Source organism: Quercus robur, chromosome 9 (genome assembly GCF_932294415.1).
Source record: "Quercus robur chromosome 9, dhQueRobu3.1, whole genome shotgun sequence".
NCBI lineage: Eukaryota > Viridiplantae > Streptophyta > Magnoliopsida > Fagales > Fagaceae > Quercus > Quercus robur.
Genome location: NC_065542.1, coordinates 25460783 through 25488558, shown reverse-complemented (window position 1 = coordinate 25488558; position 27776 = coordinate 25460783). Strand labels below are relative to the sequence as shown.

Below are 27776 nucleotides of genomic sequence, written 5' to 3'. Positions count from 1 at the left end.
TTTTTTTGGGATAAGTAAATGATATTAAAACTATATAACAATCACACATCTTGCATATTGTTACTAATCATTTATGGTATTTCTAATTTGTTTAATCTATTCTGGTTCTTAATTAAATGAATCTATTAGATCATATATTACCTTCTTTGTAAATTGAATATAATTTCTGATGGAAACTTGACTTAATTTGGAGGCACTGTGGTCATTTTTCACTATACCTTGAAGCTGTAGCAATCTTACCGCAATTGGTATTAAGGTCAAGGAACGTTGACATCTTAACGGGGGGACTACGTATTTCTTCTTGGGTATGCCACCTTTATTCTTTCTTAGAAGCTGGACTACATTTTTTCTGTCTTGTTAGGATATATGTGAGAATTGTTAGAGACATGTTATGTATATTGGCTAATCTTTTGACAAAACGCACTTTACTTGTAATTGGGTAGATCTAGGATGAGTTTAGTACTTCAAGGAATGAACAAGAGTTCAAGTTTAGTATTGAAGCCATGCAAATTTGTCCAAGAAACAAGTGAAGAAACTGCGTGAGTATACATTAACACATGTATTCCTTGTGATGGCCAAATTACATTGTACCTGCACATGTATCAAAAGTAGCAAAGAATATTGCGTGTTGTGTGTGAAAAACATCGCAAGGTTGCATTAGTGTCTACATGTTATGACGATTTGAGATATGAGAAAATCACTTTAACTCACACACAATCATAACTGTTTGATGGGGACTATCACATTCGAGGTACATCCTATAATTCCCACATCTCCTAGAAGACACGCTTGCAATCATATATAAAGCATTTTGATTCTTTTTGCTTTTATTTTTCTTTGCATATTTTCTTTTAATCATATCATGCATGGGCGTATAAGAGAGAGAAAAGAAATGTCCAATTATGTTAAGTTTTTGACGTTGCACTTTTACTATGCCGAAGCATACAGATGTCATTTCATGATTGGCGGGCAACAGTGGTGAGTTGGTTATTTATGCCTTTCTCTTAGGATTTTCTAGTCCTTATCATCAAAAAGAGTTATACGAGTGTTAAGTACAAGAGATTACTTAATCTTACTCATCACAAACACGAGCCAGAAAGCTCACTTGCTTAGTTATGTATTGAGATGCTCATCTAAGGTACAAATGACACAAAGTTTAGACAATTTTGTTTCAATGGCCATTCAAGGTACACAAGTACCAATGTACACAAACACACACAGTTTTTGTATTTTTTTGATTTTTTCAAAATTTTTTTTTAAATTTTTGAAAAACAAAGTAAAGCAAAACTGAAAACAAACAAATAAAAACATGTTAAACAAAGCAAAGCATAAAACTAGACTGACTCAAAAACAATAAAGTAAAAACACACAAGTAACACATACTCAAAAACAAGAAAGGGAGAGAGAGAAAAAGTGACTAAATCACTTAGAGCCTTTTTCCTTCCACACCTTGGAAGAACCTTTCCGTTTAGCAAACCCTTGATTCGGCGGTGAGGGGGAAGAATTGAAACCGTTCAAGTTTGAAAGAAACATGAAGGCTTTGAGTAGATCTCCAAGAGGAGCAAGAGAGGATGAAAATTGATTCTGGTTTCCCGATGAGATCATACTGTTGCTCTGTTGAGTGACTATCCACTTATAGCAATTAGGTGGAGCATGTCCAGTTGCTCCACAGTAATGATAGAGATGCTGCTTCTTATGTTTAGAATTTTGAGTATTGCCCTTCTTAGCCCTAGGGTTTTTAGTTTGTTTTTTATCAAGTTTAGGGGGTGCTCCTAAGATAGATTTACCCTTGTCTATGTTCTCACTAGGTAAAACATTTTTCACATCATTGTTCTCAAAATCAACATTATTAGCAGGAGAAACGAACACAGTAGTACTAGAAGAAGTAATATTAGAGGAAGAGAAATCATACCCCAAACCAATTTGATCAGAAGCAGATTTTTGAAAGCTGAGCATCTCATCAAGTTTTGCACTTGAAGTCCTCTCCAGCTGAGCTCTGACTTGAAACAGCTTCGCTTCAAGCTTCTTGGTCTTCTCAGCCAAGAAATTATTCTAAAATCTCAGTGCTCTAATGGTCTGATTGGCTTCATTAAACTTCGTGGACATTTCTTCTTGTTCAAGCTCCACATCACTGAGCTTCTTGGTGGCCAACCTATACAACTTCTCATGCTTTTCCGAGACTTTGTATAATTTTGCATAGGCTGTGTGGATGTCATCTTGCTCATCCATCTTTTCAAACTTAGACTTCACCAAGTCCTCTTTTTCATCCACATCTTCAACAATCCTCTTAGTAGGATTTACAGTGGCAATGAAGGCATTTAGGATTCCATCATCCTCATTGTCTGAGTAATCCTTAGGTTCAGTGTCACTCAAGGTAGCAGTAAGAGTCTTGCTCTTCCCAATGGTCTTGAGATAAGTTGGGCACTTTTGTTTCATGTGTCTGAAGCCTTGACACCCAAAGCACTTTGGTCCAGAGCGAACAGTGTACTGACCACCATCCCTAGCATCCTTCTTTCTTTTGTCTTGGCTCTTGAATTGAGACGAACTAGACTGTTTGCGGTTTTTGTCAAATCCTTTAGCATTGGCATTCTTCATAAACTTTTTGAATTGCCTTGTAATGTAGGATTTCACTTTAGAATCTTTATCGTCTGAAGACTCATCAATGTCACTGCTCTTGGCCTTCAGTGCCATACTCTTTCCCTTACTTGATTTCCCAATCCTTGTCAACCCCAACCCATAGGTTTGTAGATTGCCAACCAGCCCTGTCAAAGGAATTTTGTTAATGTCCTTTGATTCCTCAATTGCGGTGATCTTGGCATGAAATCTCTCGGGTAGAGATCGAAGCACCTTTCCAACAATCTTGGGTTCGGGAATGGTTTCCCCAAGATTAAAGGCTGAGTTCACTATGTCCTTGAACTTGGCATAGAATTCATCGAACGACTCATCCTCCTTCATCTTGATTTCTTCAAAGCTTGTAGTAAGCCTTTGAAGCTTCGAATCCTTGACAGCCTTGGTTCCTTTATAGGTTGTTTGGAGGATGGACTATGCTTCCTTGGTAGTTTTGGTAGAGGATATCTTTTTAAACTCCTCATTCATGACCGCACTAAATAAAACATTCAATGCCCTGCTGTTGAAGTTAGTCGCCTTGATCTTAGCATCATCCCAATCAGCCGGTGCTTCCTTTGGCTTGGAATAGCCTATCTCTATAGCTTGCCACATTTTTTCGTCTAATGATTGCAAAAATGCTCTCATGCGTACTTTCCAGTATGCGTAGTTAATGCCATCAAATAAAGAAGGTATAATCAACGATTGTCCTCTATCAATGACAACAGGGGTCAATGGATCATACAACAAAGATTAACCCTAATCAGAGTGTGCCTGCTTTGATACCACTTGATAGGCCAAGAATGTATTGACCCCTTATGATGAATTAACCAATCAATTAGCCAAGTTAATTAATTAATTTGATTAACATGCAATACGTGTGGTAGCATAAACAAATCACCAACTAATTTAATATATAGTGGAAAATAAAGTTGACATGGTGATTTGTTTACGAATGGGGAAAACCTCCAATGCAAAAACCCCATCGGGTGATTTTAAGATCACCACTCCCGAGAATCCACTATTATCATAACAAGCAGTTACAAGTAAAGGAATACCAATACCTTCTACCAACCTACAATTGAACTCTTACCCCAATACCTAATTAGACTTGTTTTGTATTGATAATTTCTCATTTTCAATGCACGGCTCCCAGTACATGACTAACCAATCGATGCACAGATCCAAGTATGTGACTAAACATCAACTTGAGAAGGATGATGGCTGCAAAGTTCTTCAGTTCATCAACACGATGAGGATCACAAAGCTCATTGGTTACAAAACCCTATGGCGTACAAACGCAACAACTTCTTCAAGAGAAAGATGAACTAGGGCATATGTCTCTGGTCACAATATGCTTGTGAAAAACTTTTGCATTAAGTTGTAATCGCTTGCATTAGCTGTGACGGCCCTTAAAATAATCCTTATATATGTTTAAGGTTGTGAGAAAAGAAAGCCTAACCAAATATACACGGATTAGTGTGAAATCAGATCTAAAAAACTGATTTTTGTAAATCTCGATAAATAGGTTATCTATCGAGCAGCTATTGAGTATCAGGCTAAGTTTTTCCTTTTAAACCTCGATAAATGCTATCTGTCGAGCTTTAAAATGTAGCACTTCTTCACTTGTTTCTTGAACAGATTTGCATGGCTTTAATACTTGGACTTGAACTCTTGTTCCTTGAAGTATTAAACACATCCTAGATCTACCCAAATACAAGTAAAGTGCGTTTTGTCAAAGGATTAGCCAATTCTAGATGACATATGTTCCTGACATGATTCACATATGTCCTAACACATCTCATTAAGACAACAATCACCTTGCTGTCTCAAGCTTCCATTCCTACTACCTATTGGCCTTATGCTGTCCAAATAGCAATTTCTCTTATTAATCTTCTTCCTACTTATCTCTTAAACTTCAATTCTCCTTGGTACACATTATATCACTCTCATCCTGATCTATCTCAGCTCAAAGTCTTTGGTTGTGCTTGTTATCCACATCTTAGACCTCACAATACTCACAAGTTATAGTCTAGAATTGAAGAGTATCTTTCTAGGTTATTCCACTATCTCTAAGGGCTATCTGTGTCTTGATCTTTCAACTAAACATGTTTACACTTCTAGACATGTTCTCTTTAATGAGTTCAAATTTCCTTACTCTCTTCTTGCTCCCGTCAAACCTACTTCTTCCAATATGTCTCCCTTTTCTTCATCTAATGCATTTTGGCTTTCCAATTTGCTTTATCTTCATTCTACAAATCAGCCTTCCATCTTAGGTTCCTCTCCATCTACTCAATCTGATTATCGTTCTCCGCCTATTGTTAGACCTACCATTATTCCCACTACTACTCCAGATACATCATCTCTAACAACCCCATTACTACTATTTCCTATTTTGCAGCTCCCATTGTTGTTACTTCTAATTCTACAGCTCCCATTGCTACTTCTGCAGCTCCCACTACTGCTGTTTCCAATTCTGAAGCTCCCATACCTGTTTCACTTCCTCATTCTCATACTTCTACTTAAATCCAACATCTTATAAGGACTAGATCCAAAAATGGCATCACTAAACCTAAATTGTGTTACAAGGTAGTTGTTGATTACACATACACTGAGCCTCCTACCTATAAAATTGCTTCTCAATACGCCAAATGGTGTGAAGCTATAGATGTATAATTCCAAGCTTTACAGAAGCAAGAAACTTGGACTTTGGTTCCTTCACCTCCTAATGTAAACCTTGTGGGCTGCAAGTAGGTCTTCAAACTTAAGCTGAATAATGATGGATCCATAGCAAGGTACAAAGCTAGATTAGTGGCAAAGGGCTTTCATCGACAGGCAAGACTGGATTATACAGAAATCTTTAGTCCTGTAATCAAACTTGCTATTGTGAGGTTGGTTTTGGCAATTGTAGTTAGCTCCAACTAGCCTTTGAGACAACTTGATGTTTCCAATGCCTTTTTACATGGCTTCCTCAAAGAAGAGGTTTATATGTAGCAACCTCTAAGTTATGTTGATTCCAAACATCCCAATTATGTATGCAAGTTGAAGAAGTCCCTTTATGGTTTAAAATAGGCTCCAAGAGCTTGGTTTGAGACGTTTACCTTTCACCTTCTCCATTTGGGTTTTACTGCCTCTTTGGCTAGTAGCCCTCTCTTTATTTTCCAATCCACCAAGACTATTATCTATCTACTATTGTATTGTAGGTGTATAATATCATTATCACAGGCAATAGTTCTCTTCAAATCAGTCATCTAATTATTGCTCTAAGTAACGCTTTTGAGTTTAAAGACTTGGGTCCTCTCTTTTACTTTCTAGGCATACAAATTCAACTTACTAAGTTTGGCCTTACATTGACACAGACCAAATATGCCTCAGATGTTCTTCATAGGCTTCACACGGAGAATGCCAAGCCTACCAAATCACCTTGTTGTCCTTTTGTCAGGTTAATGCCTAATAAAAGGACTACTCTCTCTCTCTCTCTGACCTTACTAAGTATAGACGTATGGTTGGTGCCTTGCAATATTTGACCTTCACATGCCCTGATTTGGCTTTCAGTGTACACCAACTCTCTCAGTTTATGCATCACCCTAATTCAACCCATTTTGAGGCTGCTAAGCATGTCCTTTGATATGTCAAAGGCACTCTTCATCATGATATACATTTCTCACCAGGTCCTTTGACTTTCTTAGCCTTTACTGATGCTGACTTGGCAGGAGATCCCTCTGATCGTCATTCTACCACTGGCTTCTTGGTTTTTCTTGGCTCTAGTCCTATTTCCTAGTCCTCCAAGAAGCAAACTATTGTTTCACGCTCCGCCATTGAAGCTGAATATAGAGCCTTGGCTACCGCAATTGCTGAGTTGGCCTAGTTGCGCATTCTTTTCAAAGAGCTTTGCTTGTTTCTTTTTCATGTTCCAGTGCTCTGGTGTGACAATGTCTCTGCCATTGCTCTCTCTCCTAATCCTGTTTTCCACTCTCGCACTAAGCATATTGAGGTGGATTTCCACTATGTTTGTGAAAAGGTTCTTTGCAAAGACTTATGTGTTAGATTTGTTTCTAGAAAGGACAATTTGGCCGATATCTTCACAAAACCATTAACATCTCCTCTATTTCTTCTTCAAAGTTCCAAACTTATGGTGGATTCCTCTCCCATTCATTGGAGTGGGGATGTTGAAGACAGGCAAAATGACATCGTGCGTTTAAAACAGAGTGGTAATTCAGTAAATCAAAATGCATAGTTTCATTAAACAAAGCTTCAAACGCACTGTTATTGTTTAGCTAGAGCAACGGGCACACATGAGTTACAAACGGTGTCATATTGCTTAGTCATAAAACAGTTGCAAAAGGCAGGGAATTCTGTTTCTCTAATCTAGTTGTTCATCTTATTTTTCACAGATCAATTGCGTATTTGCAGGGATTGTAATTATTATTGTTAAGATGATTTTCTTGTATATATACTAATGTAGTGTTCCTATTGTTAATTAAGCAAAGATCAATGAAATTCTTCTAGATTTTTCTCTCTTCCCTCTCTCTCTCTCTCTCTCTCTCTCTCTCTCTCTCTCTCTCTCTCTCTCTCTCTCTCTCTCTCTCTCTCTCTCTCTCTCATCTTTGCTGTGTACTCATACTATTCTTTGATTTTTACCTCATATTGAAGAATTATCGTAGATTGAGTTTTTCATCAAAAACTAGTATCATGAATGGTTAGAAAATGACACTTGAAATTTATACTGGGACAAAAATGTTTATGCTTCTAGCTATAAGTCCCTGGCAATTATCTCAAGCATCTAAATAGGTGTTAGTATGTAGATTACCTGTTTGTTCGTTTAGACCCCTTAAACCAGATTGTTTAACCTAATTAATTAACCAAGTTGATTATTAGGTTTATTATTCAGATCTAGATTAAACAAGCGTAAATCATATCATACATAAAAGCGGAAAAGTAAATAATACCATGATATGACGACCCAAGAAAATCAATGAAACGAACCATTTCAAAGTAAAAACCTAGGGAGGATTTGACCTAGCTATCCTCAAGGTAAAGTAAATCTACTATAAGAGAATTGAAATTTTTACAAAAAATTTAACCCTAAATTTATTGCTACCTCATGTAGTAACTTATTGACACGACCACGTGCAAACTCCAAATCCAAGATTAGTCCTTATAATCAAAAGAATGTGACTTCAAAATCAAGAGCATGTATTTCAAAACCATAAACAACTCACACAATATAAGCACTACATAGCACAAACTAGCAAAGTGCAGAAAAATAAAGCTCATCAAAGCTAAACAAGGTACACAGTCATGAAATGTCAATTTCATAGGCCAACCTTAATTACACATCTTGAAGATGCATAATACAAAAACCCTTTTTCTGATTTTTAATTTTTTTTTTATTATTTAAAAAAAGGGAAAAACATCAACAAAAAAAAAAAAAAAAAACTTAGAATGAAATGCAAATGCAAACCCTAAAAAAAAAAAAAAAAAAAAAAAAAAAAAAAAAAAAAAAAACAGTTTTGGTCATAAGAGATTGAAAGAATTAACACAAGGACCATGTCAGACAGACTCACTGAGGCTGAGTTTTTTGCATCTAGACTCTCTTAGATGCAAACTTGGAGTTGGGATTTCTATTTGAATTGGCTCTATTTTCAGCTCTGGTATTGGCATAAAGGTTAAGAACCTTTACCAGTTCATGGATGAGTGCCATAGGATCTTGTGCTTTTGACACATGCATTTTTTGTTTGGATGCATGTTTTGAAGCTTGCAACTTAAAGCAATTTGGCCTAGTATGCCCAACCCCACCACAAAAGTGATAAAACCACTAAGGTTTGTGGTGTTTCTTGCTTCCAGATTGATTGGGATTCCTAGGTTTAGACTCACTTAGATCTACCCTAATTCTTCTAGAAGCTAGAACTTCTTCCTTATGTACCTTAACTTCAGACACAGATGGATGAACAACAGAAGAGGATGTAGCATGTACAAATTTGGGAGGATGAACAACAAAAGAAGATCCCTTCTCAATAAACCCTAAACTTGTCTTATCAGAAACAGATTTTTGAATATTTAGCATATCATCTAGTTTAGAAGTAGAAGTCCTATCTATTTGTTCTTTAGCAACAAATAATTCTAATTTTGGACTTTTAACTTTTTCAAGCAAAGTCATGTTCTCAATGTTAACAGAATTCAAGAGTTCATTGGCATCAAACAGTTTTAACAGCAAATTTTTCTATTCTTGTTCAAGAGTGTTTATCTTTTTCAACCATAACTCAACACTTATAGCATCTTTGGCTGCAATCTTGCATAGCTTGTTATAAGCCTCTTGCAACTTAGCATTCTCAGAGAGTTCTCCATCAGAAGGGTTCTCATTAGCAGTCTCAATTTCACTTATTACAGCAGTAGCAGTGAAAGTCATAAAGTTTCTTTCTTGATCACTTTCAAACTTATGATCAAAAACTTCATCATCACTCAGAGTGACAACCATAGCTTTGCCTTTAGATCTCAAAAATGTTGGACACTTAGATTTTAGATGACCATAACCCTGACAACTATTGAAAGACTGGCCTACTTTTACTTTTGATTTTTCAAAATTGTTATTTTTGGCAGTGTCATTCTTCTTCACATTCTTAAGGTCAACATTGTTTCTATTTCTTGCCCTTCTATTATTATTTCTCAAAAAATTTCTAAAATTCTTGGCAAGATAAGCAATCTCAATAGATGAGAGTTCATCATTAAATCCACATTTGATGTAAAATTGAATGTAGAATTGACAATATCATTCAACTTAGTATAGAATTCATCAAAAGACTCATGCTTAGATATTCTAATACTTTCAAATCTAGAGGTTAACTGCTACAATTTATTAATTTTTATTGTCTTAGTGCCTTCATGCACTGTTTATAAGATGTTCCATATAGTGTGAGCAATCTCCACATTTGAGATTCTCTAAAATTCTTCCATAGAAATAGCATTGAATATAGCATTCATAGCCTTACCGTTGAAGCTAGCTACTTCCTTTTGGGCAGTGGTCCATTCACCTATAGCAATGGTTGGTCTTTCCCAACCGTTTTCTACAAATAACCATACTCTCTCATCAATAGATTTCAAAAAGGCTTTCATCCTAACCTTCCAATAAGCATAGTTATTCCCGATAAAGTATGGAGGGATTACAAGAGAGTGACCGTGTTCCATGACAACAGGGTCAATGATCAACTCTAGGTTAAGAAACCTATAAACAAGAGCTAACTCGCTTTGATACCACTTGTTTGTTCATTTAGACCCCTTAAACCAGATTGTTTAACCTAATTAATTAACCAACTTGATTATTAGGTTTATTATTCAGATCTAGGTTAAACAAGCATATATCATGTCATGCATAAAAGCAGAAAAATAAATTACACCACGATATGATAACCTAGGAAAACCGATAAAACGAATCATTTCAAGGTAAAAGCCTAGGGAGGATTTGACCTAGCTATCCTCAGGATAAAGTAAATACATTATAAGAGAAACAAAATTTTTACAAAAGATTTAACCCTAAATCTATTGCTACCTCATGTAGTAACTTACTAACACGACCATGTGCAAACTCCGAATCCACGGACTCCTTCTCTTCTTGGATTTACAGCAACGCAAGCACCCTTACTTGTGACTTTGAGATCTCACTCAAAGGTTTCAAATCACTAGCAGTAATGATCTTGTAGCAACAACTAGGTTCTACCACCGCTTGATTGTAGATCTTGCTCTGGTAGATTCTTGTGTAATTAGAATGTACAAAACCTATGACATCCCAGTCAGTCAGTAACACAAAAAAAAAAGGTCAAGATCAGATTTTTGGGTTCCCACATGCCTCACCTAACCCCACTACCCACCACACAATTCACTCCATCTTATCTCTTCTTTGGCCGGCTCACTCTCTACCTTTCTTTCATTTCATTTTTGTTTTCTTTCATACACTCTCTACTCTTATATCCTCTCTACCCGGTACTTCCACACCACCACCACCATTTCTACCATCATTTTCCTGCAAGATCACCGGAAAATTCTTGGGAACCCATAAACACCTTCACATCTTTTTTTTGAGGTAAAAATTTCTCATCTTTTTGGTGGGTTTTGCACTTTTGCTTGAGGTTATTTTTATCTAAGTTTTAATAATGATACCCATGTGATTTACGAGCATTGTAAGTGATATTTATGTGTTTTTAGGTATGGGTTTTGTATTGGTGGAATTATTTGATGAGTGGGTATATAATTTGTGCTATTGATGACTACTTAAGGTTTATGTATGGTGGAAAATTTAGGGGTTTTAAGTTATAACATGTGATGGTTGGTAAATTTAATTTTTCCATTGCCATTGTGTTTATTTGGAGTTAGTTGAAGTTCTAAGTTTCTTGTCTTGGAGGATATATTGATTTTGCTTTCATGGATCTCTTAATGATGTAGTGTAAATTTTATGGAAGCTAGTCATAATGTTGGAGATGATATTAAATGGGTTAACTTTATAAATTGTAGTTTATGCTTTGTGAATCATTTTGTTGAGAAACTATGGAAGTGGAATATATTATTATTGATGAGGTTATATATTAGGCTTACCTAATTAAGTGATTATTTGGCAATTCCTAAATTGTGGCTAGATGCAATTTCAAGCTCTATACTTATTGTGATAGGTTTACTTGATATTGTTTAGGTTCTAGCTAATCTCTTTGGAGCTTGGAGAATTAGGATTTTGTGATTACGAGGTAAGTAGCTTTTTAATGGGATTTTTTGAAAATAACCATGTTTTATAAATGTTATTTTTGGGTCAAACACATTTTAGAAAATTATATATAGATATATGTTTTCTTAAAAGCATTGTGTTGTGACCCTATTATTTATTATTATATTTGGTATAGCATTTGCGGAAATGCATGAATTGTTGATATGGAAAAATGAGCATCTTTTGTTTAATCTTTAATAAGGAAATCATGAACTTTATGGTATATTAGAAAATTCAAAGATGCTTATCTTGTCTTGTATTATTTGGGAAATTGATAGAAATCTCTTGACAAGAATGAAGTTGAAAACTTTACAAACTTTGTAGAAGTTAGATTATTTAAGGTTTTTCTGAAACTACCTGAATATGAACTATGTGTTTCAAAGTAATGTAACCTGTGAGCTTATGTGGTTTTAACACCATGCCATGTGTGATTTCCCGGTGATCACTCGATTTGGTTTCTGAAGTCTTTGTGACAATGGAATCAAATCCAGGTCAGTGCCCTTTCACTTTGGATGACGCGTTCTTCCCTGCTGCCCATGGGGGGAAGAGGTTCCTTGATTATGTGTGGGTGAGGCTACTGCCCATGGGCCTAAGAGACCACATGTAAGAGAGGTCCTATTTGACGTACTCTCTCTACTGCCCATGGGAGGAGAGAAAAATCTTGAGGGTATGGGTGAGGCTGCTGTCCATAGGGTCAAGAGTCTGCATACTAGAGAGGACAATATCATGCCAGTTGTGAATGGGTGGATCCCTTGACTGGTCTATGTAGTAGTGTGGTATATTTGTGATAATTTATCTTATGTTAGATATTATGGCTTTGGAAATTACATTATTGATGCTCATAGATTATACTGTATAGTTTCAAAGTATTTACTTTGAAAAACTTTGTATTTCATTATTTAATCATTCTTGTCATATTATTATTTTGAAGATGAAACTTGCATTTCCCCCATCCCCATTAAATATGCTACTTATTGGGCTCTGTCTCATTCCATTATTTTATAAACTTTTCAAAGTAGGTAACAATCTTTTGAGACAGCTTTTTAGTGGCTAATAGTAGTTAGACTAACTACTGATAGAGGCTGAACTTTTGTAATGGATATATTAGATGTTGTACATCTTAGAGTAGGCTTGACTCATTCTTTTGTGTATTATAGTGGTTGTGACTTTATTCCCACTAATGGGAAAAGCTGTTGATATGTAATTATTTATTCAGACTTCTATTCTTTTGTGGCCATTGGTCCTTGTAATTATTGCTTAAAACTCTGACTTACTCTGAGAGTATATTCAATGGAATCATTATGATAATTCTTAATGTTGGTATTGGATATGATTTATGTGGATTGGATTGTCAAAGAAAAAAAAAATCTACAAGTACTTTGGGATGTCTTTCTTATGCTTTGGACCCTTTGGGGTTTGGGGCGTGACAAAACCTTTCAGATCTCACAAAGAATAACACACAAGTCTTCCAAAAGCCTCCAAAACGTAACTAGGGTTTCCCTTTTATATGTGGACAAGTTAGAATGAAACCTTAAACGTTTTCACGGGCTTGGGCCTTATTTAAAACTTCTACAGAATCTAATTTTTGCGATTTTTGATCGGTCGAGCTTGACAGAAATTGACTCCCTTTTTCTGCAGTTAGTTGAACTTGAAGCTTGAAACCTACACTTTTAAGCATTGCTTAACATATAGACTAGACATGTTTTGTTCTTGGTTTGCCAACACAAATAAAATATGATTTTAAATATCTATTTCTAAATCTTCAGAACCTAACATTACCTTTATATGCTAGAACCTAATAACATATACAAGAAATATCTTTAATTTTAATCTTCTTTGCTTACAGCTATGGAAAATAAGGACTTTCGCTACTACTGCTGCTATTCCAATGCTTTTTAGTCTATAGAAGATTGATTCACTAGTTTCTTGCACACACAACATGTTCTGATGGAGTCAAAGTTGCATGCATCCCCAAGCATGCTATTTGTGGTCATAACTATAAGTCATAACTTTTTTTATTCGGACGAAAGAGCCTTATGGAACTCTATTTTGCTAACTTCCATAGCGTGGCAAAATAAATATTCCACATAGCTACATGGCTGTTGGTGGATTAATACGACTTTGAATGATCAGTTATGGACTTAAAAAAAATTTTAATTTTTTTTAGGAAATAGAGAAAGCTATTAAATTCATTTTGAGAATCTCAATGTGGTACAGATTTCATTGCCCTCATATGCCATGCTGTCACTCCCATGATTTTGATCAACCATTTCTATAGAAAGTAAATTAATTTGTTGCATCTGACTTGGCATTTCCAAAGTATTTGGTAGCATAGTACAGATGTACCATTGAATTAGTCCAAACTTAGTATGTTGTATGCGAATATTTAGTTTTTTGAAAGATGGAGGGACTGCTAAATAAATGAAGCTATATGACTTTTGGCAGAAGTTTTATGTCACATATTAACTGAATTATCTTTGATTTGAAAGTAGTAAATATGGCTTGCTTTATGTTTGATTGCCATGCATATGGTTTTGTTTGGTAATATTTGTGTCCCATAATCTTTTTTTTTTTTTTTTGATACAAGATAGAATTCTACTCTAGCCTAATCTAAGTGTATATGTGTGTGAAACTCCCTCCTGGAGACTTGAACCCCGGCCCTTGCCCCCCACACTCCACAAGCACTTATACTTGTGGAGTGACCATCACACCAAGGGAGTGCGGTGGTTGTGTCCCATAATCTTGCAGTGTTTACCGAGTTTTATATCTCCTCAGTTGGGTTTACCGCTTCTTTATGGAGATTCACCAAATACGCTGGATACGTAAGTTTGGCTTTGCTTGCATTTTAATTATAGTCCAGCTCATTTTATAGTAATATTTTCTTAATGAGCTCTTGTCAAATGCTAAACACAGCTTGGGTTTCGGGCTTGATTCATACAGCTCTTTATGCCGACTTTTTCTACTACTAGTACTATATCAAGAGGTACTTTCCATTCCGCTGATGTTAAATAAGTTTGTAACACTAAATAATATTTCTTTTCCTTCCTGCTGGGAAATAACTCGGTAACAGTTACATAGAAACAAACTTGGAAAAACTGGCTTCTGCAGGTTGCTTTCTTACTAACTTATATGATTTGTGTTCAGCTGGAAGAACCGTGAGAAGCTGAAGTTGATCTTTCTTGGCCTATTGAGAGAATTTTACTGAGAAGAACAAAGTTACTTCAGGGTGTTAACTTACAGGCTTTCATTTCTTTCCTTTTTTTCTTTTTGATGAATATTTTCTTGTTTCTGGACAGCTTTTATACTTGCTACAAAAATGTTCTTTGAAGAATCACCAGCTTAGTTATAGTTGAATTCCTGTCCTGGTTACATTAATGATAATAATAATAATAATAAAACTGTACCAGTTAATTAATGGATGGTGTAATTTGTAAACTGCTGCTAGTAGCACCGCTGGCTTGGTAGAATTCTGCTTCTTCAGCCTGTAAACATATCTTGTTCCATCATCTCTGCAAGGTGAAATTATTTAGTGCATTGGGTACATTACGCCTTCCTCTCATCTAAGTCTCACCTGTAGATTCCGCACGAGCCTCATCACCCCTTATTTGTGAGCGAGGCAATGAGGCATATTATTTACACCGAGTGTACAAAATAATTTTTCCTTGGAAGATGCCTTTGTAATATGGGATTTTGAAAGGACAAATCTTGTATGAGCACAGACTAGATTCATCTTTTGAAAATTCCAACCGTGAAGGTCCCAAAACGGTCAAATTATACGCTCAGTGCATTCTTGCACTGTACCAAGTTGCAGTTTGCAGGTCACATACATAATGGGCCTAGGCCTTTAGAATTTTAAAGGGCTGTGATTTTGTGGGCTATTTGGATGGATTCCGATACTTAGTACTTTTTATTTTTTTATAATTTGATAGTTGGAAGTGAAAAAATTGAATATTGGATATCTCTGTTAGAAACACCCGAAAGTGTTAATTAGTTGAACTATAAAACTCTTAGCATTCGACCCTTATTGGAATCATCCGATGGGTTTGGACTCTTTTCATGTAAGAATAGTCCACCCTTCACTATAACAAATTATTTTATAAGAATATAATATAAAATTTGTAGGCTAAATAGTGAAAGTGTTTTTTAAAAGGATTTTCTATTTTTATAAGTTTTATGTAATAGAATATATGATGTATTTTGCATTCAACAATAGCACATAATGATATATATATATATATATATATATATACACATAATGTAATTTAAGTCTTTTATTTAAATTACATAATAATTATAATATATTTTTTTATCTAAATGAAGAAGATGTTATTAAAACGACTTTTTTTTTTTGGGTTAAATATATCATAATCAGTTGATTAATTTGAAAATATCTAGAAACATGGGAAAAAAAAAGTAATATTAAGTTTAAATTATTAGATAAGTTTAGAATTGTAGCATTTTTTATTATTATTTCTAAATATAGGTATAGTGTCAATATTATTGAAAATTGTATTTTAAGGTAATCTTTTGGATATTTATCAACATATCTCTAATTTCTAATGCCTATTGGTTTGTATTTTTTACCAAAAAACTAAAGAGTTTGTCCCAAATAGAATCAAATTTCACACTTTTATAACTTTTTAACTAAAAAATTAAGGAAAAAAAGAAGAATCAAAACTAGAAAGGCAACTTACAAAAAAGAATCAATATATGGCCTAGTTAGCCCAAAATGGACTGAATCAGACCAAAATGTACCGAATTGAACCAAAGTGGACTGAAGTAAATCAAATGGAATGAAATGTTATGTTAATGTGGCTCAAAAAGATCTTTTAAATAATACATCTTATGAATGTTTTCATTTAATTTTTTTAATAGTAAAAAATAACATTCAAATTAAATTATTATATAAGTTTAGAATTGTAGCATTTTTTTTTCCTTTCAAAATATAATTATAATGGCTATACTATTGAAATTTAAATTTTATAGTAATTTGTTGAATATTTATCATATTTATTTCTTTTGTAAGGCCATATCTATAATTTCTAATGTCCAATTTGTTTGTATTTTTTTTTTTTTGGCACAAAACAAAAAAGTTTGACTCAAGTAGGTTAAAATTTCATAATTTTCAACCCAAATTAAAAAAAAAATGGAGCCCAAAATTGAAAAGGAAACATACAAAAATAATTAGCCTAAGGTCCAATTAGCCCAAAATAGACCGAAACAGATTGAGTGGACCAAAGTAGACTGAAATATTGAAGTGAACCAAATGGACTGAATTGGAACAAATGGACCAAAATGCTAAGTTGAAGAGGCTCAAAAAGATCTTTTAAATAATGCATCTTATGAATGTTTTCATTTAAATTACTCATAGTAAAACCGAACATTTAAGCGATATCATTTACGAACTAAAAAATTTACAAATGACATGATTGGTTAGTTTCACATCAATAACATAAGAAAAAAATTCTTAATTATTTTTTAGTGATATTATAGTTAGTACAAATTTTACTACATATAAGTCTTATAAATCTATATAATATCTAAAAATTAAAGCGTAGCATTTATAGTTATTTAACATTTTCTTTACAGTTGTCAAACTTGAAAGGGAAAAAGAACAAGATCAAATATCAATAATTGAGAAGACTTTGATGCCAAATTTGATGGAACCTGTGTGTGGAAGGGGAAATGGATAACTACTTCCGTTCTTAGGATATATGATTATAGCACCATGAATAGTTGCTTGCCACCATTCATTGTGACCATGCCGGCGTAAGGTTTCTTCTTCTGTAGAAAATATATTCTTTTGGCTAAAACTATCACCTTATTTGTATTGGAAACTATATGATATATCCAGAACCATCCGACCATGAATTTCTCAGCTGTTTTACATGTGCCATGCCTTCAAAATTATAAGTAATGTCATATAAGATATATATTATATGGTATAGTACAGTTATTTCTTTCATCATTCTGCCTCTCTCACACATACAAACATAGCTGGCTAGGCATGTACGTAGTAGGCACACACATCAGTACACATACAGAACAAAAATGCACACGTCGTTATACTGAATAGTTATGTTAATTATAATGGCCCTTGTGTTGGGAAAAATTCTATATTACTGTGAATAAATTTTAGCAAGTACAGCGGAAGTACAACCACACAAAAACACAAAGATTTACGTGGAAACCCTTTCTTCTTGAAGGGAAAAACCACGGGACAAACTCCGAATAATTTCACTATATAAAATAGAGATTACAACACTTAGAGATACAACTTGAGTAAAAAAAAACTCTCTTTTTCTTTTCACTCACTGCTCTCTTACTCACTGTGTATTTTCTCTTACTCTCTCTATTTTTCTCTTCTCTCTTGCTTGCTCTCACTCACGCAGCTCTTCAAGACTGCACTAGTCCTCACACTTTGGGACTTTCACTTCTTTTCTTCACCTCTGCACTGGCCGAATGGCCTCTCTATTTATTTCTTCATCTTTTCCTTCTTTTCTTCCTTTCACACTCTTCACATCAAGTCACAATAAGTGCAAGCCACTTACTTTGACTTTGCTTCAACCAAAATCTCTTTCTTTAGCTCTCATTGGCCGAATGGCCTTGCTTGTTTCTTTCCTTTTTCCTTTCAGCTCTGCCATACCCGAATGACCATGCCTTTTACTTCTTTCTTTTCTTTCTTCAGCACGTTGGACACAAGTTTAACATCAAATAATCATTTATGTGGCTTGACTTTTGTACATCCCTTCATAAATGTTGATGAACTTTTGTACATAATTATAGAGGAAAAGATGAACCCAATTTCTTCTCTTTCGGACAAGCTACTCCAGCAAGTTCAATTTACTTTGCTGACTTCTTGCCAATTTTTCTACAAGCTCATTTAATGAGCTAAGACAAAGTGTGGGCTGGAACATGGTGCAGCGCACCCAACACCTTGTTATGAACATCAACAATGAATCAAATATGACGTAACAGTCTTTTCTTCCCCAATGGTGTCTATTAATTGTTTCTATTTTAACTGATTATATTACTTTCAATTATCCAGAGACCATGGCCCAACGGCAGAGCCTGGAAGGACCGAGGGAATAGCCCTCTTCCAGTATAACAATTAACAAAGAACCATGTGTCCCCCCACCCCAGCCCATGCATGTATGCTTTGTTATTTGGTCCACAGATTTTAAGCATATAACTTAAACATATATGAATATATTTTCTTTCCATTTTTCAATGAATTGATTTCCCCTTTTAGTTCTATTGAAAAACCCAACTTCTTTTTTAAGGCTTATTATGCTTCCAGAGTAACCGTGGTGGCAAATTTTCCTTTATTTATGGATTATTTAGAAAAGCCGTGGTGGAAATTTAAAACCCGATTAGTCATTGAAAGAACATAAATAAAGAGCACATTAATTAATGTTAATGGATATAAGTCTATTGGGCTCTAGGGCTGGTCACTTTCTTATTTTGCACTACACATATACTTTAACAAAACATATATTTGTAATACAATTTATTTGCATGAAATACAGAATTTAAAAAAAAAAAAAATGATGTGAAGAAATTTCGAGTTTAAACCTTAACTCTGAAGACATTTGACCAGTTCAAATTAATTGGAAAAAAGTTTGTGAATTTGGTAAGGATGGAGTGTAAAATCCATGTTTTACACAATCCAATAAGAGATTGCTAAATCAGCATTTTTCTTAAAATTCAATACATCCTATTACACCTAGTAACATCTCAATAAACTTCCAACTTAATTGGATTTATATATGGGTATTAAAATTGATTGGATGTTGTTTTTATTCTTAAATATGTGATAAGATAATGTAACATGTTGGGATTCGAGTAGTAAAATATAAGTTTTACACTACGTCCTTATAGAATTTAATCTCTTAATTAAGATGTAGTTACCTTTTAATGTATCTAATGCAATTAATTTCTTCTTTTGATAATTAAAGTATTAAGATTCTTTTAATTTGTGTCTTGATCGAAATCTTATTGTACTTTTTTTTAGGGAAATTTTATTGTACTTAGATTTATTAGTTGCGCGCACAAGTTGTTGTTGTTGTTGTTGTTATCAATTAATCGTGGCATGTCAGAATTATTCAAGTGAATCTATCAATAATTTCAGTTAATTATAATGTCTGTATATTACATGCATGTACATATTTTTTGACTATTGGAAAGCGAGTAAAAAGTAAAAAAAAATTACATACTTTTATCTCTTACAGAGCAAATCATTTTAAATTTATTGATTCTTCTTTGATAAGTAGTACTTCACTCACAGTGATGAAATAGATACATTGGGAAAAAAATAGAGACATTAAAAAGTAAATTTTTAGCGATGTCAATTAAAAAAAGAAAAGAAAATATAAAATCCTAGTAATCTTTTTTTTTTTTTTTTTTTTTATGAGAAATCTTAGTAATTTGATCTCTAAACCCTACATTTGGTTCATTGTAAATGAAAAATTCAATAAAATATATAGTCATCGAGGACTTTTCACTAGATTTGCAATTCATTAAAAAAAAAAATCAAGAGCTTTTCCAAGTTAACACGTGAACCTTAATATTTGCGCCACGGTAGATAACCTCCAAAATTCAAATTGCAGTCACAATACATCAACCTCAACCCTGACATCTCACCCAACGCCAACTGAAAAGAATCCTTGCCATAAATGGAGAGAAAGTCTTAAGTCTTAACTTACTACAGTCTCACAGCAGTCTTGTCTGAAATTGGAAATCTAGAATGAAAAGTCAGTTACTTCTCATGAAATGAAAAGAATTTGATTCCGACTCAATTATTTATTGGTTTCCTTGTAGTGCAGCAACGAGACAACTTAGGAGGAATACTTGTTCTACACGTACCGGCTTGGATTGTTAACCACGAATTGCTATACTAACCGACATCAATTCACACACCCATGCTGTAGTTCTTAGCTATATTTCTTGGGGTATATATGCTAACTATGAGTGGGAGAATTTTTTTTTTTTTTTTTTTGGGACAGAAAAATATATATTGATATAGTAAAAAAACAGATTGATTTTGTATTATGACTGTAATCGCTCTAATTTTTTATTGAAATTTATTTTCATTACCACCTGTAGATGTAGGCTTAGCTTAGAATCAAATTATATATATAAATCTTTGATATTCTTCTCTTTGTTTGTAATTGAGTCTTTTTTTTTTTTTTTTTTTTTTTTTTAATTTTGTTCTGTTTCATATTATTTGTTGGTGATGTAGGCTTAAGGTCAAACTAGAAAATCTTCTCAAAATATCAAACTATAAAAGTCATAGTTGTATTGAGATTTCAAGTAATCAATTAATTAAGCTCAATCCCCTTCAACCATTATGTTTAACTATCCCATTAAGGGAGTCCAAATTTTTACAGATTGTAATTTTATCCATAGGACTAATACGACTATTTTGTTACCAATTCATTGGCTAACCCACTCTTCTGCATTCCTTCATTCCAATTATTTTGTTTTTAAGTTTGGAAAGAGAAGAGAAGATATAACTGGGAAGTATGAGGAGAGGAGAGAAGAGGAAATGGGTGGAGAGAAGGGAAGATATCCCTCCTTTATTTTGACATATGAAAGATTGTAATGGATGAGAAGGAAGTAGATACTAGATATCTCTTCCTCTATTTAATTAAGAGTGATGATAGGAATTAATTAGTACCATACATTTTATTATATATTTAACCTTTACAAATTGATGTGTGACCAATCAGTCAACCACTAAAAAATAATTTTGGGCTTCATTTGTTACATTGGTGAAGTGACATCAATTATATTATTGTTAGACAAAATGGGCTTCTGCCCTTTTCAAGCAAATTAATTAGTTTTTTTCCCTTCTTCCCAAACTAAATAGGAAAATACCCCTCTTTTGAAAATCGAGTTTTTCAAAATCGATTTAGGCCCTATAGTGACGTTTTCAAGGACCTATAGTGACGTTTATAAAGACCTATAGTGGCGTTTTGTAACTTGATATCCATGAAATCGAGTTATAGGCAATTTTATTGCATATAACTCGATTTTATGGATATCAAGTTATAAAACGTCATTATAGGTTCTTAAAATATCACTATAGGTCCTTAAAAACGTCACTATAGGGCTCTAGAATTTTTTTTTTTTTAACTCGATTTTGAGAAACTCGATTTTCAAAAGAGGGGCATTTCCCTATTTAGTTTAGGAAGAAGGGCAAAAGGCTAATTATTTTGCCCAAAAAGGGCAGAAGCCCATTTTGTCCTATTATTGTTACATCCGTTTGTAAACATTAATTATATAATAAAATTTGTAATAACTTTAACATTTCCCTTTAACTAGTTATGGGGTGAAAATGAAAGAAAATAATAATGTATAAATAACTTTAACATTTTCCTTTCTCCTCTCCTTGTTCATTTTGATTGATGTTCTCCTCCTCTTTTTTATTTTTTAATCTTCTTTGTTCTCTCCACCTACCACATGAAAGCTTGGCCTTTTGTTTTTCATTAGGTTTTTTCTTTTAAGTGTCAAAATTAACATCACATGAGTTGCTTACTTAGAAGTTAACTTCTTTCTATCTCTCTTGTGTGTATATTCATTTATCAAAAAAGAAAAGAAAAAAATTCTCCATTTTTGCTTCACATGTATGTTTTTTCCCCTTCTCCTCACACACACACACACACACACACACATATATATATATATATATATATATTTTTATTTATTTATTTATATTGGGAAGATAGTGTGGAAGATTGCTCAAGTTGATTAACAAAATTACAAAGCAATATCAATAATATATCAATAAAACAAGATATGTTCAGATTAATTTATAAATAAAATAGACGAGTGTAAAAACGTATAAAATTAAGAATTAAGTAAAACTTATCGCTGAGGCACAAAACTAAATTCGCTGTTCTTAAGAAGCAATTTTGCCCCTACTGGAATGAATCCACTTGTGCAAATAGCTCAGGTGGTTGCTCTCCAAGATACAACGACAATTCTATTAATGTGTACTCACAAACAAATTTTTGAACCCGTCACAAATGCCCAAGAGAAAATTTTTGATATAGAAATAAAGAAGAAAATATCAATGTCGTTTCTCTTTTTTCTTTTTGGAATCAATTTTATATATAAACTAGAATACGCACTTGGAATAAATAAGCTTAAGGTGGTGAAAGATGAAATTGGAGGAATTTGTTTTTCAATCGGTGCCGTGAGTCAAAGTGTATTTTCTTAAAAAGAAGGAAAGATGCTGCATACCTATTGCTAAGGAAAGAAGAGATAATTGTGGGATTTGTTTGCTGCCAATAATACCCACGCAAGCTAAGGAAGATTCAAGTTGTAGATAGTTTGGCCCTTTTCCAACTAAAAGAATTAATGGGCATAATTTATAAAACATACCCGACAAAGAATTAATGGGCTTAATTCTATATATAATATTTTTTTTTTGGAGGAAAAAAATTGCAAATTCCATTAAAGAAAAGTTAAATCAGCTTGAATTGCAGCGTTGAAATTTGAAGGAACATGTTTCATCTAAATCAAAATACCTGTGACATGCTTATCATACTAATTAGGGATAGTAGTAAATTTTCTATTGGGGCCAATATATTGGATAAAGAATATGGGTTTGCATTATCAAAATCTCTTAAATAAAATATGTGGGCAACTTTTAAAAAAATTATATATAGAGATCAGAGAGAATTCAATCTTGATGAATCATACAAATATCTAGCCAATAATAATATTTTATTTATTTCTACGTATTGCTTAATCACACAGCTTTATTTAATTCCATATACAATGTATACCATATACTATGAGAACAAATAAATTACTTCTTCCACAACAATTTCATTATTTTCCTCCACAAATTGTTGTGGAAGCAACAGTGATTGTCATGGTAATAAATCCACAAATTATAATTATAAACAATAGTACTACAGACATACTAAACAAATTAAGAGCACAGTGAAAACAAACAAATGAATGGACTGGCCCATTTCATAAATGCTTATGTCTCCCCTATCATTTGATGTAACTACTCATGAGGAATGAACCAACATGGTGTTTGGAGCTTGCACTAACTTCAACAGGGTGGCATGTCTGGTGGTGGTGGTAAAATATGTGCTTTTCGACCTTTCCCATTTTTCACTACAAATGCCATGTCCATGCCCCATGTCATATGCCGATCAAAATGGCAGTGCAGAAACCAAACTCCTATCATCACAAAACATAAACAACAACATTATCATCATTTTAGTATTAAGTGTGAGGGGCAAAGGTTGCATTCTGAGCATTGGACAGAATACAAGACTGACATGTGGTCAGATATGTATTATATCTAATACTCTAATGTACTGGACACAATTTAAACCTTAATATCCCGAATACTTAACGGAATCCAAAATTGACACGTGTTCAATTTTGAACACGTTCACATTTAGTGTTCCAATGCATTGGACACAAATTGAACCTTAAATGCAAGTTATTTAAAAAGACAAAAAAAAAAAAAGAAAAAAAAAAGTTTTAGTAGTTTGACCAACCAGGATTGTTGGCCCTGAATCTAATGGCAGTCCAGCCATCTAAGGGAACAGCAATGGTGTTCATAAAAGGAGGGTCAACAAGATTATATCTCAATGGGTCCTTCTCCTTGTCAAAGTTTCCAAGACCCATTCCAACCACATAGAAACTATATCCATGGAGATGCATTGGATGATCATTCCCGCCCACCAAAGTCGTGCCTTGAAAGACAAGTTCCACAGTTGTGTTAAACTTCAGTATCTTAACCTTGGTCCCATGTCTAGGTGTCTCTAGGTACAATGGCAGGTCCTCAGCAGTGAAATTAAATAAATATGGTGGGAAATCTGGAAAATTAGTCCCAAATACCCCATTGACATGACCATAATAAGCTTGTAATATATCAATGTATGGGTTCACAAAGCTTATGTTATTGACACTAGTGGCTAGTCGGGTCCCATTAGGACCTGCACATGAATTGTTAGGACATGGGAACGTGTTGATTGAGATTACAAAAAATAAATGTTTGGTTATGTTTATTGGGACACTGACTGGATGATTTTTATTGGCTAAGCTTTTGAGGCTACTTGTGAAACTAACTGAGGCATTGGTATTATTAAAGTAAGGAAGATTATTAGGTAGGGAAGGAGGTGAAGATGGGGTATAGTTTCCATTGTATTCGAGAATAGCAGTGGTGGTTGTGTTATCATAAGCAACACCGGGTGCAGCAGAGTATGCTCTAGCAGCCATGTAATAGTGGTCAGATTTCTGGTTCGCTTTCAGCAAAACATCGATGGTTTGGCCAGGGGATATTGTGACATAACTTGATTCCAATGGCTTGGTGTAACTACCATCTGTTCCCACAACAGTGACATTGTGTTTGGCAATGGCGAAAAAGAGAATATCCATCACGGCAGAGTTGATAAGGCGGAGGAGATAAGTCTTGCCATGATCAACCTTTAGCTTGAATGTGTCTGCAAGTGGTAAATCGTATTAGTAGACTAACACTTTAGCCAAAAAGAGAAAACAGAAGAAGAGAGTTTATGGACACAATTTTTATACCATAATCTTTTTTACTACTTAAAAAAGGTAATTGTGATCATGATATATGGAATAATATTAAGGTATATGTGAAAGTAACTATTCACTATTCACAATTGACCAGTTGTAATAAAAATTGTGATAAATAGTATAGTCCTAAAAAATTTGATAAAAAAGAGAGAATCATTTGATAAAAACTTTTAGTAACTTGACAATTGATTATTGCCTTTCTAAGAAGGATGAATTTTTTTTTCTTTCTTAGGGCTAAGACGATGACTTTATTATTATAATCATCTTTAAGTATTACCGCCACTTGCATCTTATTGGGTTACAGTTAACTGACATTTACCAATTGCAAGTAATTTCCTCAATAAGTCTAAGTATCGTATCAAATGTTATTATTTATCAATTTAAAATATATGGATCATAAATCAATGAGCCTTAATCCTTGAAAAATGTTAATCATTTTTCATAAAAAAAGTTACTCACATTTAAATTAACTAAGTGGCACTAATACTAAGACGCCTTAATTTTGAATAAAAAAAACTACTCAATATTAAATCAAATCCGTGCTATTTTTTGTTGTTGTTTTTTTTACTGAATGATCAACTACTCCATGCTTTAGGTGCTAAAAAAATTTACTAAGAAAAAACCATACTGGGGTTTGAACAATAATGGATAAGAAATATGATGATAAGTATTAGAAAATTGTTAAATAATTAAATTCATATTTTTCCTAACCATTTAAATTTTTAAGTCAATTGATAATTTATCATTTGCAATCAAAACATGATTAAGAGTTTGTTTGGGAGTACTTTAGGCCAAGGTCAACATAACTTGACTTGAATCTTTTATTTTATAGGTTTTTAACTTTGAAATTAATTAAGCCACTTACTTAACCTTAATTATAATTTAGGTGAAGAGGTTTGGACCTAAGGACGAATTGATAGAGGTTCAAAAATCAAAATTCCAGTCATTATGCTTATTAATTCATGTATAAAAGGAAATAAAGTTAATCAAGAGCAAGCTTAAGCCTATATGAAAAACTAATAAACCAAACCCCCATTATATGGGCCAGGTCTAGCTTGCTGGTGATAAGACCATGCTTTAATAAAAACTGATCACCGTGTACATTTTAATGTTCAACCCCTTGGACTAGGATATATACTGTCAAAGACATCGTTTCCTACTTCATTTTTTTTCCTTGGAAGTTGGGACACTGTTTTCTATGGGATTAGCAGTGTGTTTATCGTCTTACCGGTACTCTTCAATCTTCCTCCCTTTTCATTCTAATTAGTAACGTCAATCTTAGAAGCATTTGGTAGAAAATAAATGATTATAAACATTTTATACATATAAAACTTAAGGAATCTTTGACCTGGTTTTGAGCACGGATAAAGAACACCAGGTTGTCCATTGATAGTGTAAGCATCAGAAACATTAGGGGCTCCTCCAGTAAAAATAGCTTCATTATAAATTGCCAATATTTCTTGCTTCCACCACTCTCCTGCATAATCAAAGATTTCCAGTCATTTCAAAAATATTTTTCTGGTCAAATTGTTTAACATTTTCTTTACTTTAAAGTTGCACATACAGCTTGATTCTTCAAATTTGAAAGACGGAAAAAAAAAAAAAAAAGTCCCCATTATTGAGAAGGCTAATTTTATAATACCAAATATGATTGGAACCTCTGCATGAGTATGAGGGAAAGGATATTTGGTTCCCTTCTTGGGATGAATGATTATAGCACCATGAACCGTTGCTCGCCACCACTCACTATGAGCATGCCACCATAGGGTCCCTACTTCTGTGGAAAATATAATTTTTTGCCTAAACCTTCCACCCGGTTGTATGGGGCATTGTGTAATATATTCAGGGCCATCTGACCATGGATATCTCGGTTGTTTTACTCCATGCCTATAAAATTGTAAATTAATATTTCGATTAGCAATTCCTTATATATTTCGATTTCTTCTGTCAAAACAAAAGTGCACGGATCATAATGATACCAATGAATAGTTATGTTAAAATTTCCTTGGTTATGGACATCAACAAAGATAGTATCTCCTTGGTGAACATGTAGTGCTGGTCCTGGAAACTGGCCATTTACTGTCAAGATGTTCTTTGTGCTGCACAGTCTCGTGTATGGAGTTTCTTTTACCTACAATCCAAAGTTTACACATATAGATGCTATAACTCATAACAAAGCATGTGTACATGTTAATAGGTATACAACTACGTACATGCATGCAGTGTGTGTACGTACATATATCTCTATTCATGATGTAGAAAATCAAACAATTGCATTTCATGAAATGAATAGTGAAATTTTATCGTATTAGTTACTTACCACAAAAGTATGATGAACATAAGCTTGGCAATGAATGGCAACGACAATTAAGACTAGCCAACTCAAAAAATTTAGGTTCAACCACATTTTTTTTTTTTTGGGGAGCGGTGGGAGGGGTGATGGAAACCTTTTTATCTTTCTTTTCAGTCTTGGAGTTTTTTAGTGAATTCCTTAGCTAGGTGCCGTTTATATAGAGACATGAGGCTAACAAGAAACATGATTAACTTTACTGGTGAAGGTGGCATGGGACCATTTAGATGCTTAACTAATTGTACACTTCAAAAATTTTAGAAATACAACTAAATCTATATTCATTTTCACAGCTATATTTGATATGATTTATTGTGAATGGTAGAAAAAAAAAATGGTTGATCAATATGAATGTAGTAAATAGCCCATCACAGTTTGCCATATGTATAGGATAGTTGTGAAAATAAGTATGAAATTGGTTGTGATTTTAGAATAACGTTAAGAGAAGCAAACATCTTTTCAATTTCAATTTATCACACAGAGTATGACATATAGCTG

General features: G+C 33.7%; 1 protein-coding gene and 1 long non-coding RNA gene across 5 annotated transcripts in view; one reads left to right on the top strand and one right to left on the bottom strand.

Moving 5' to 3' along the window:
• Positions 1-281: 281 nt before the first annotated feature.
• Positions 282-14764, top strand: LOC126700055 (uncharacterized). Of its 2 annotated transcripts, XR_007646985.1 has the most exons (5): positions 10509-10681; positions 11285-11336; positions 14102-14175; positions 14267-14336; positions 14498-14764. It is a non-coding gene; the product is annotated as an uncharacterized LOC126700055 (long non-coding RNA). The 2 variants fall into 2 exon arrangements; XR_007646984.1 differs by lacking the exons at positions 10509-10681; positions 11285-11336 and adding an exon at positions 282-305.
• An 8290-nt stretch (positions 14765-23054) lies between these two features.
• LOC126700051 (laccase-15-like) overlaps positions 23055-27776 on the bottom strand; it is a 45635-nt gene continuing 40913 nt past the window's right edge. Inside the window, exons 1-6 of one of the 3 annotated variants that reach the window (XM_050398032.1) lie at positions 27249-27411; positions 26908-27059; positions 26571-26815; positions 26277-26405; positions 23884-24831; positions 23055-23557 (exon numbers count right to left, since the gene is read on the bottom strand). In XM_050398032.1, the coding sequence (XP_050253989.1) occupies positions 23427-23557; positions 23884-24831; positions 26277-26405; positions 26571-26815; positions 26908-27059; positions 27249-27335 (1692 nt within the window). In that variant the 5' untranslated portion in view covers positions 27336-27411 and the 3' untranslated portion in view covers positions 23055-23426. Of the gene's footprint in view, positions 23558-23737; positions 23814-23883; positions 24832-26276; positions 26406-26570; positions 26816-26907; positions 27060-27248; positions 27412-27776 lie in introns of those variants that run through there. The other 2 variants (XM_050398034.1, XM_050398035.1) reach the window with 2 other exon arrangements.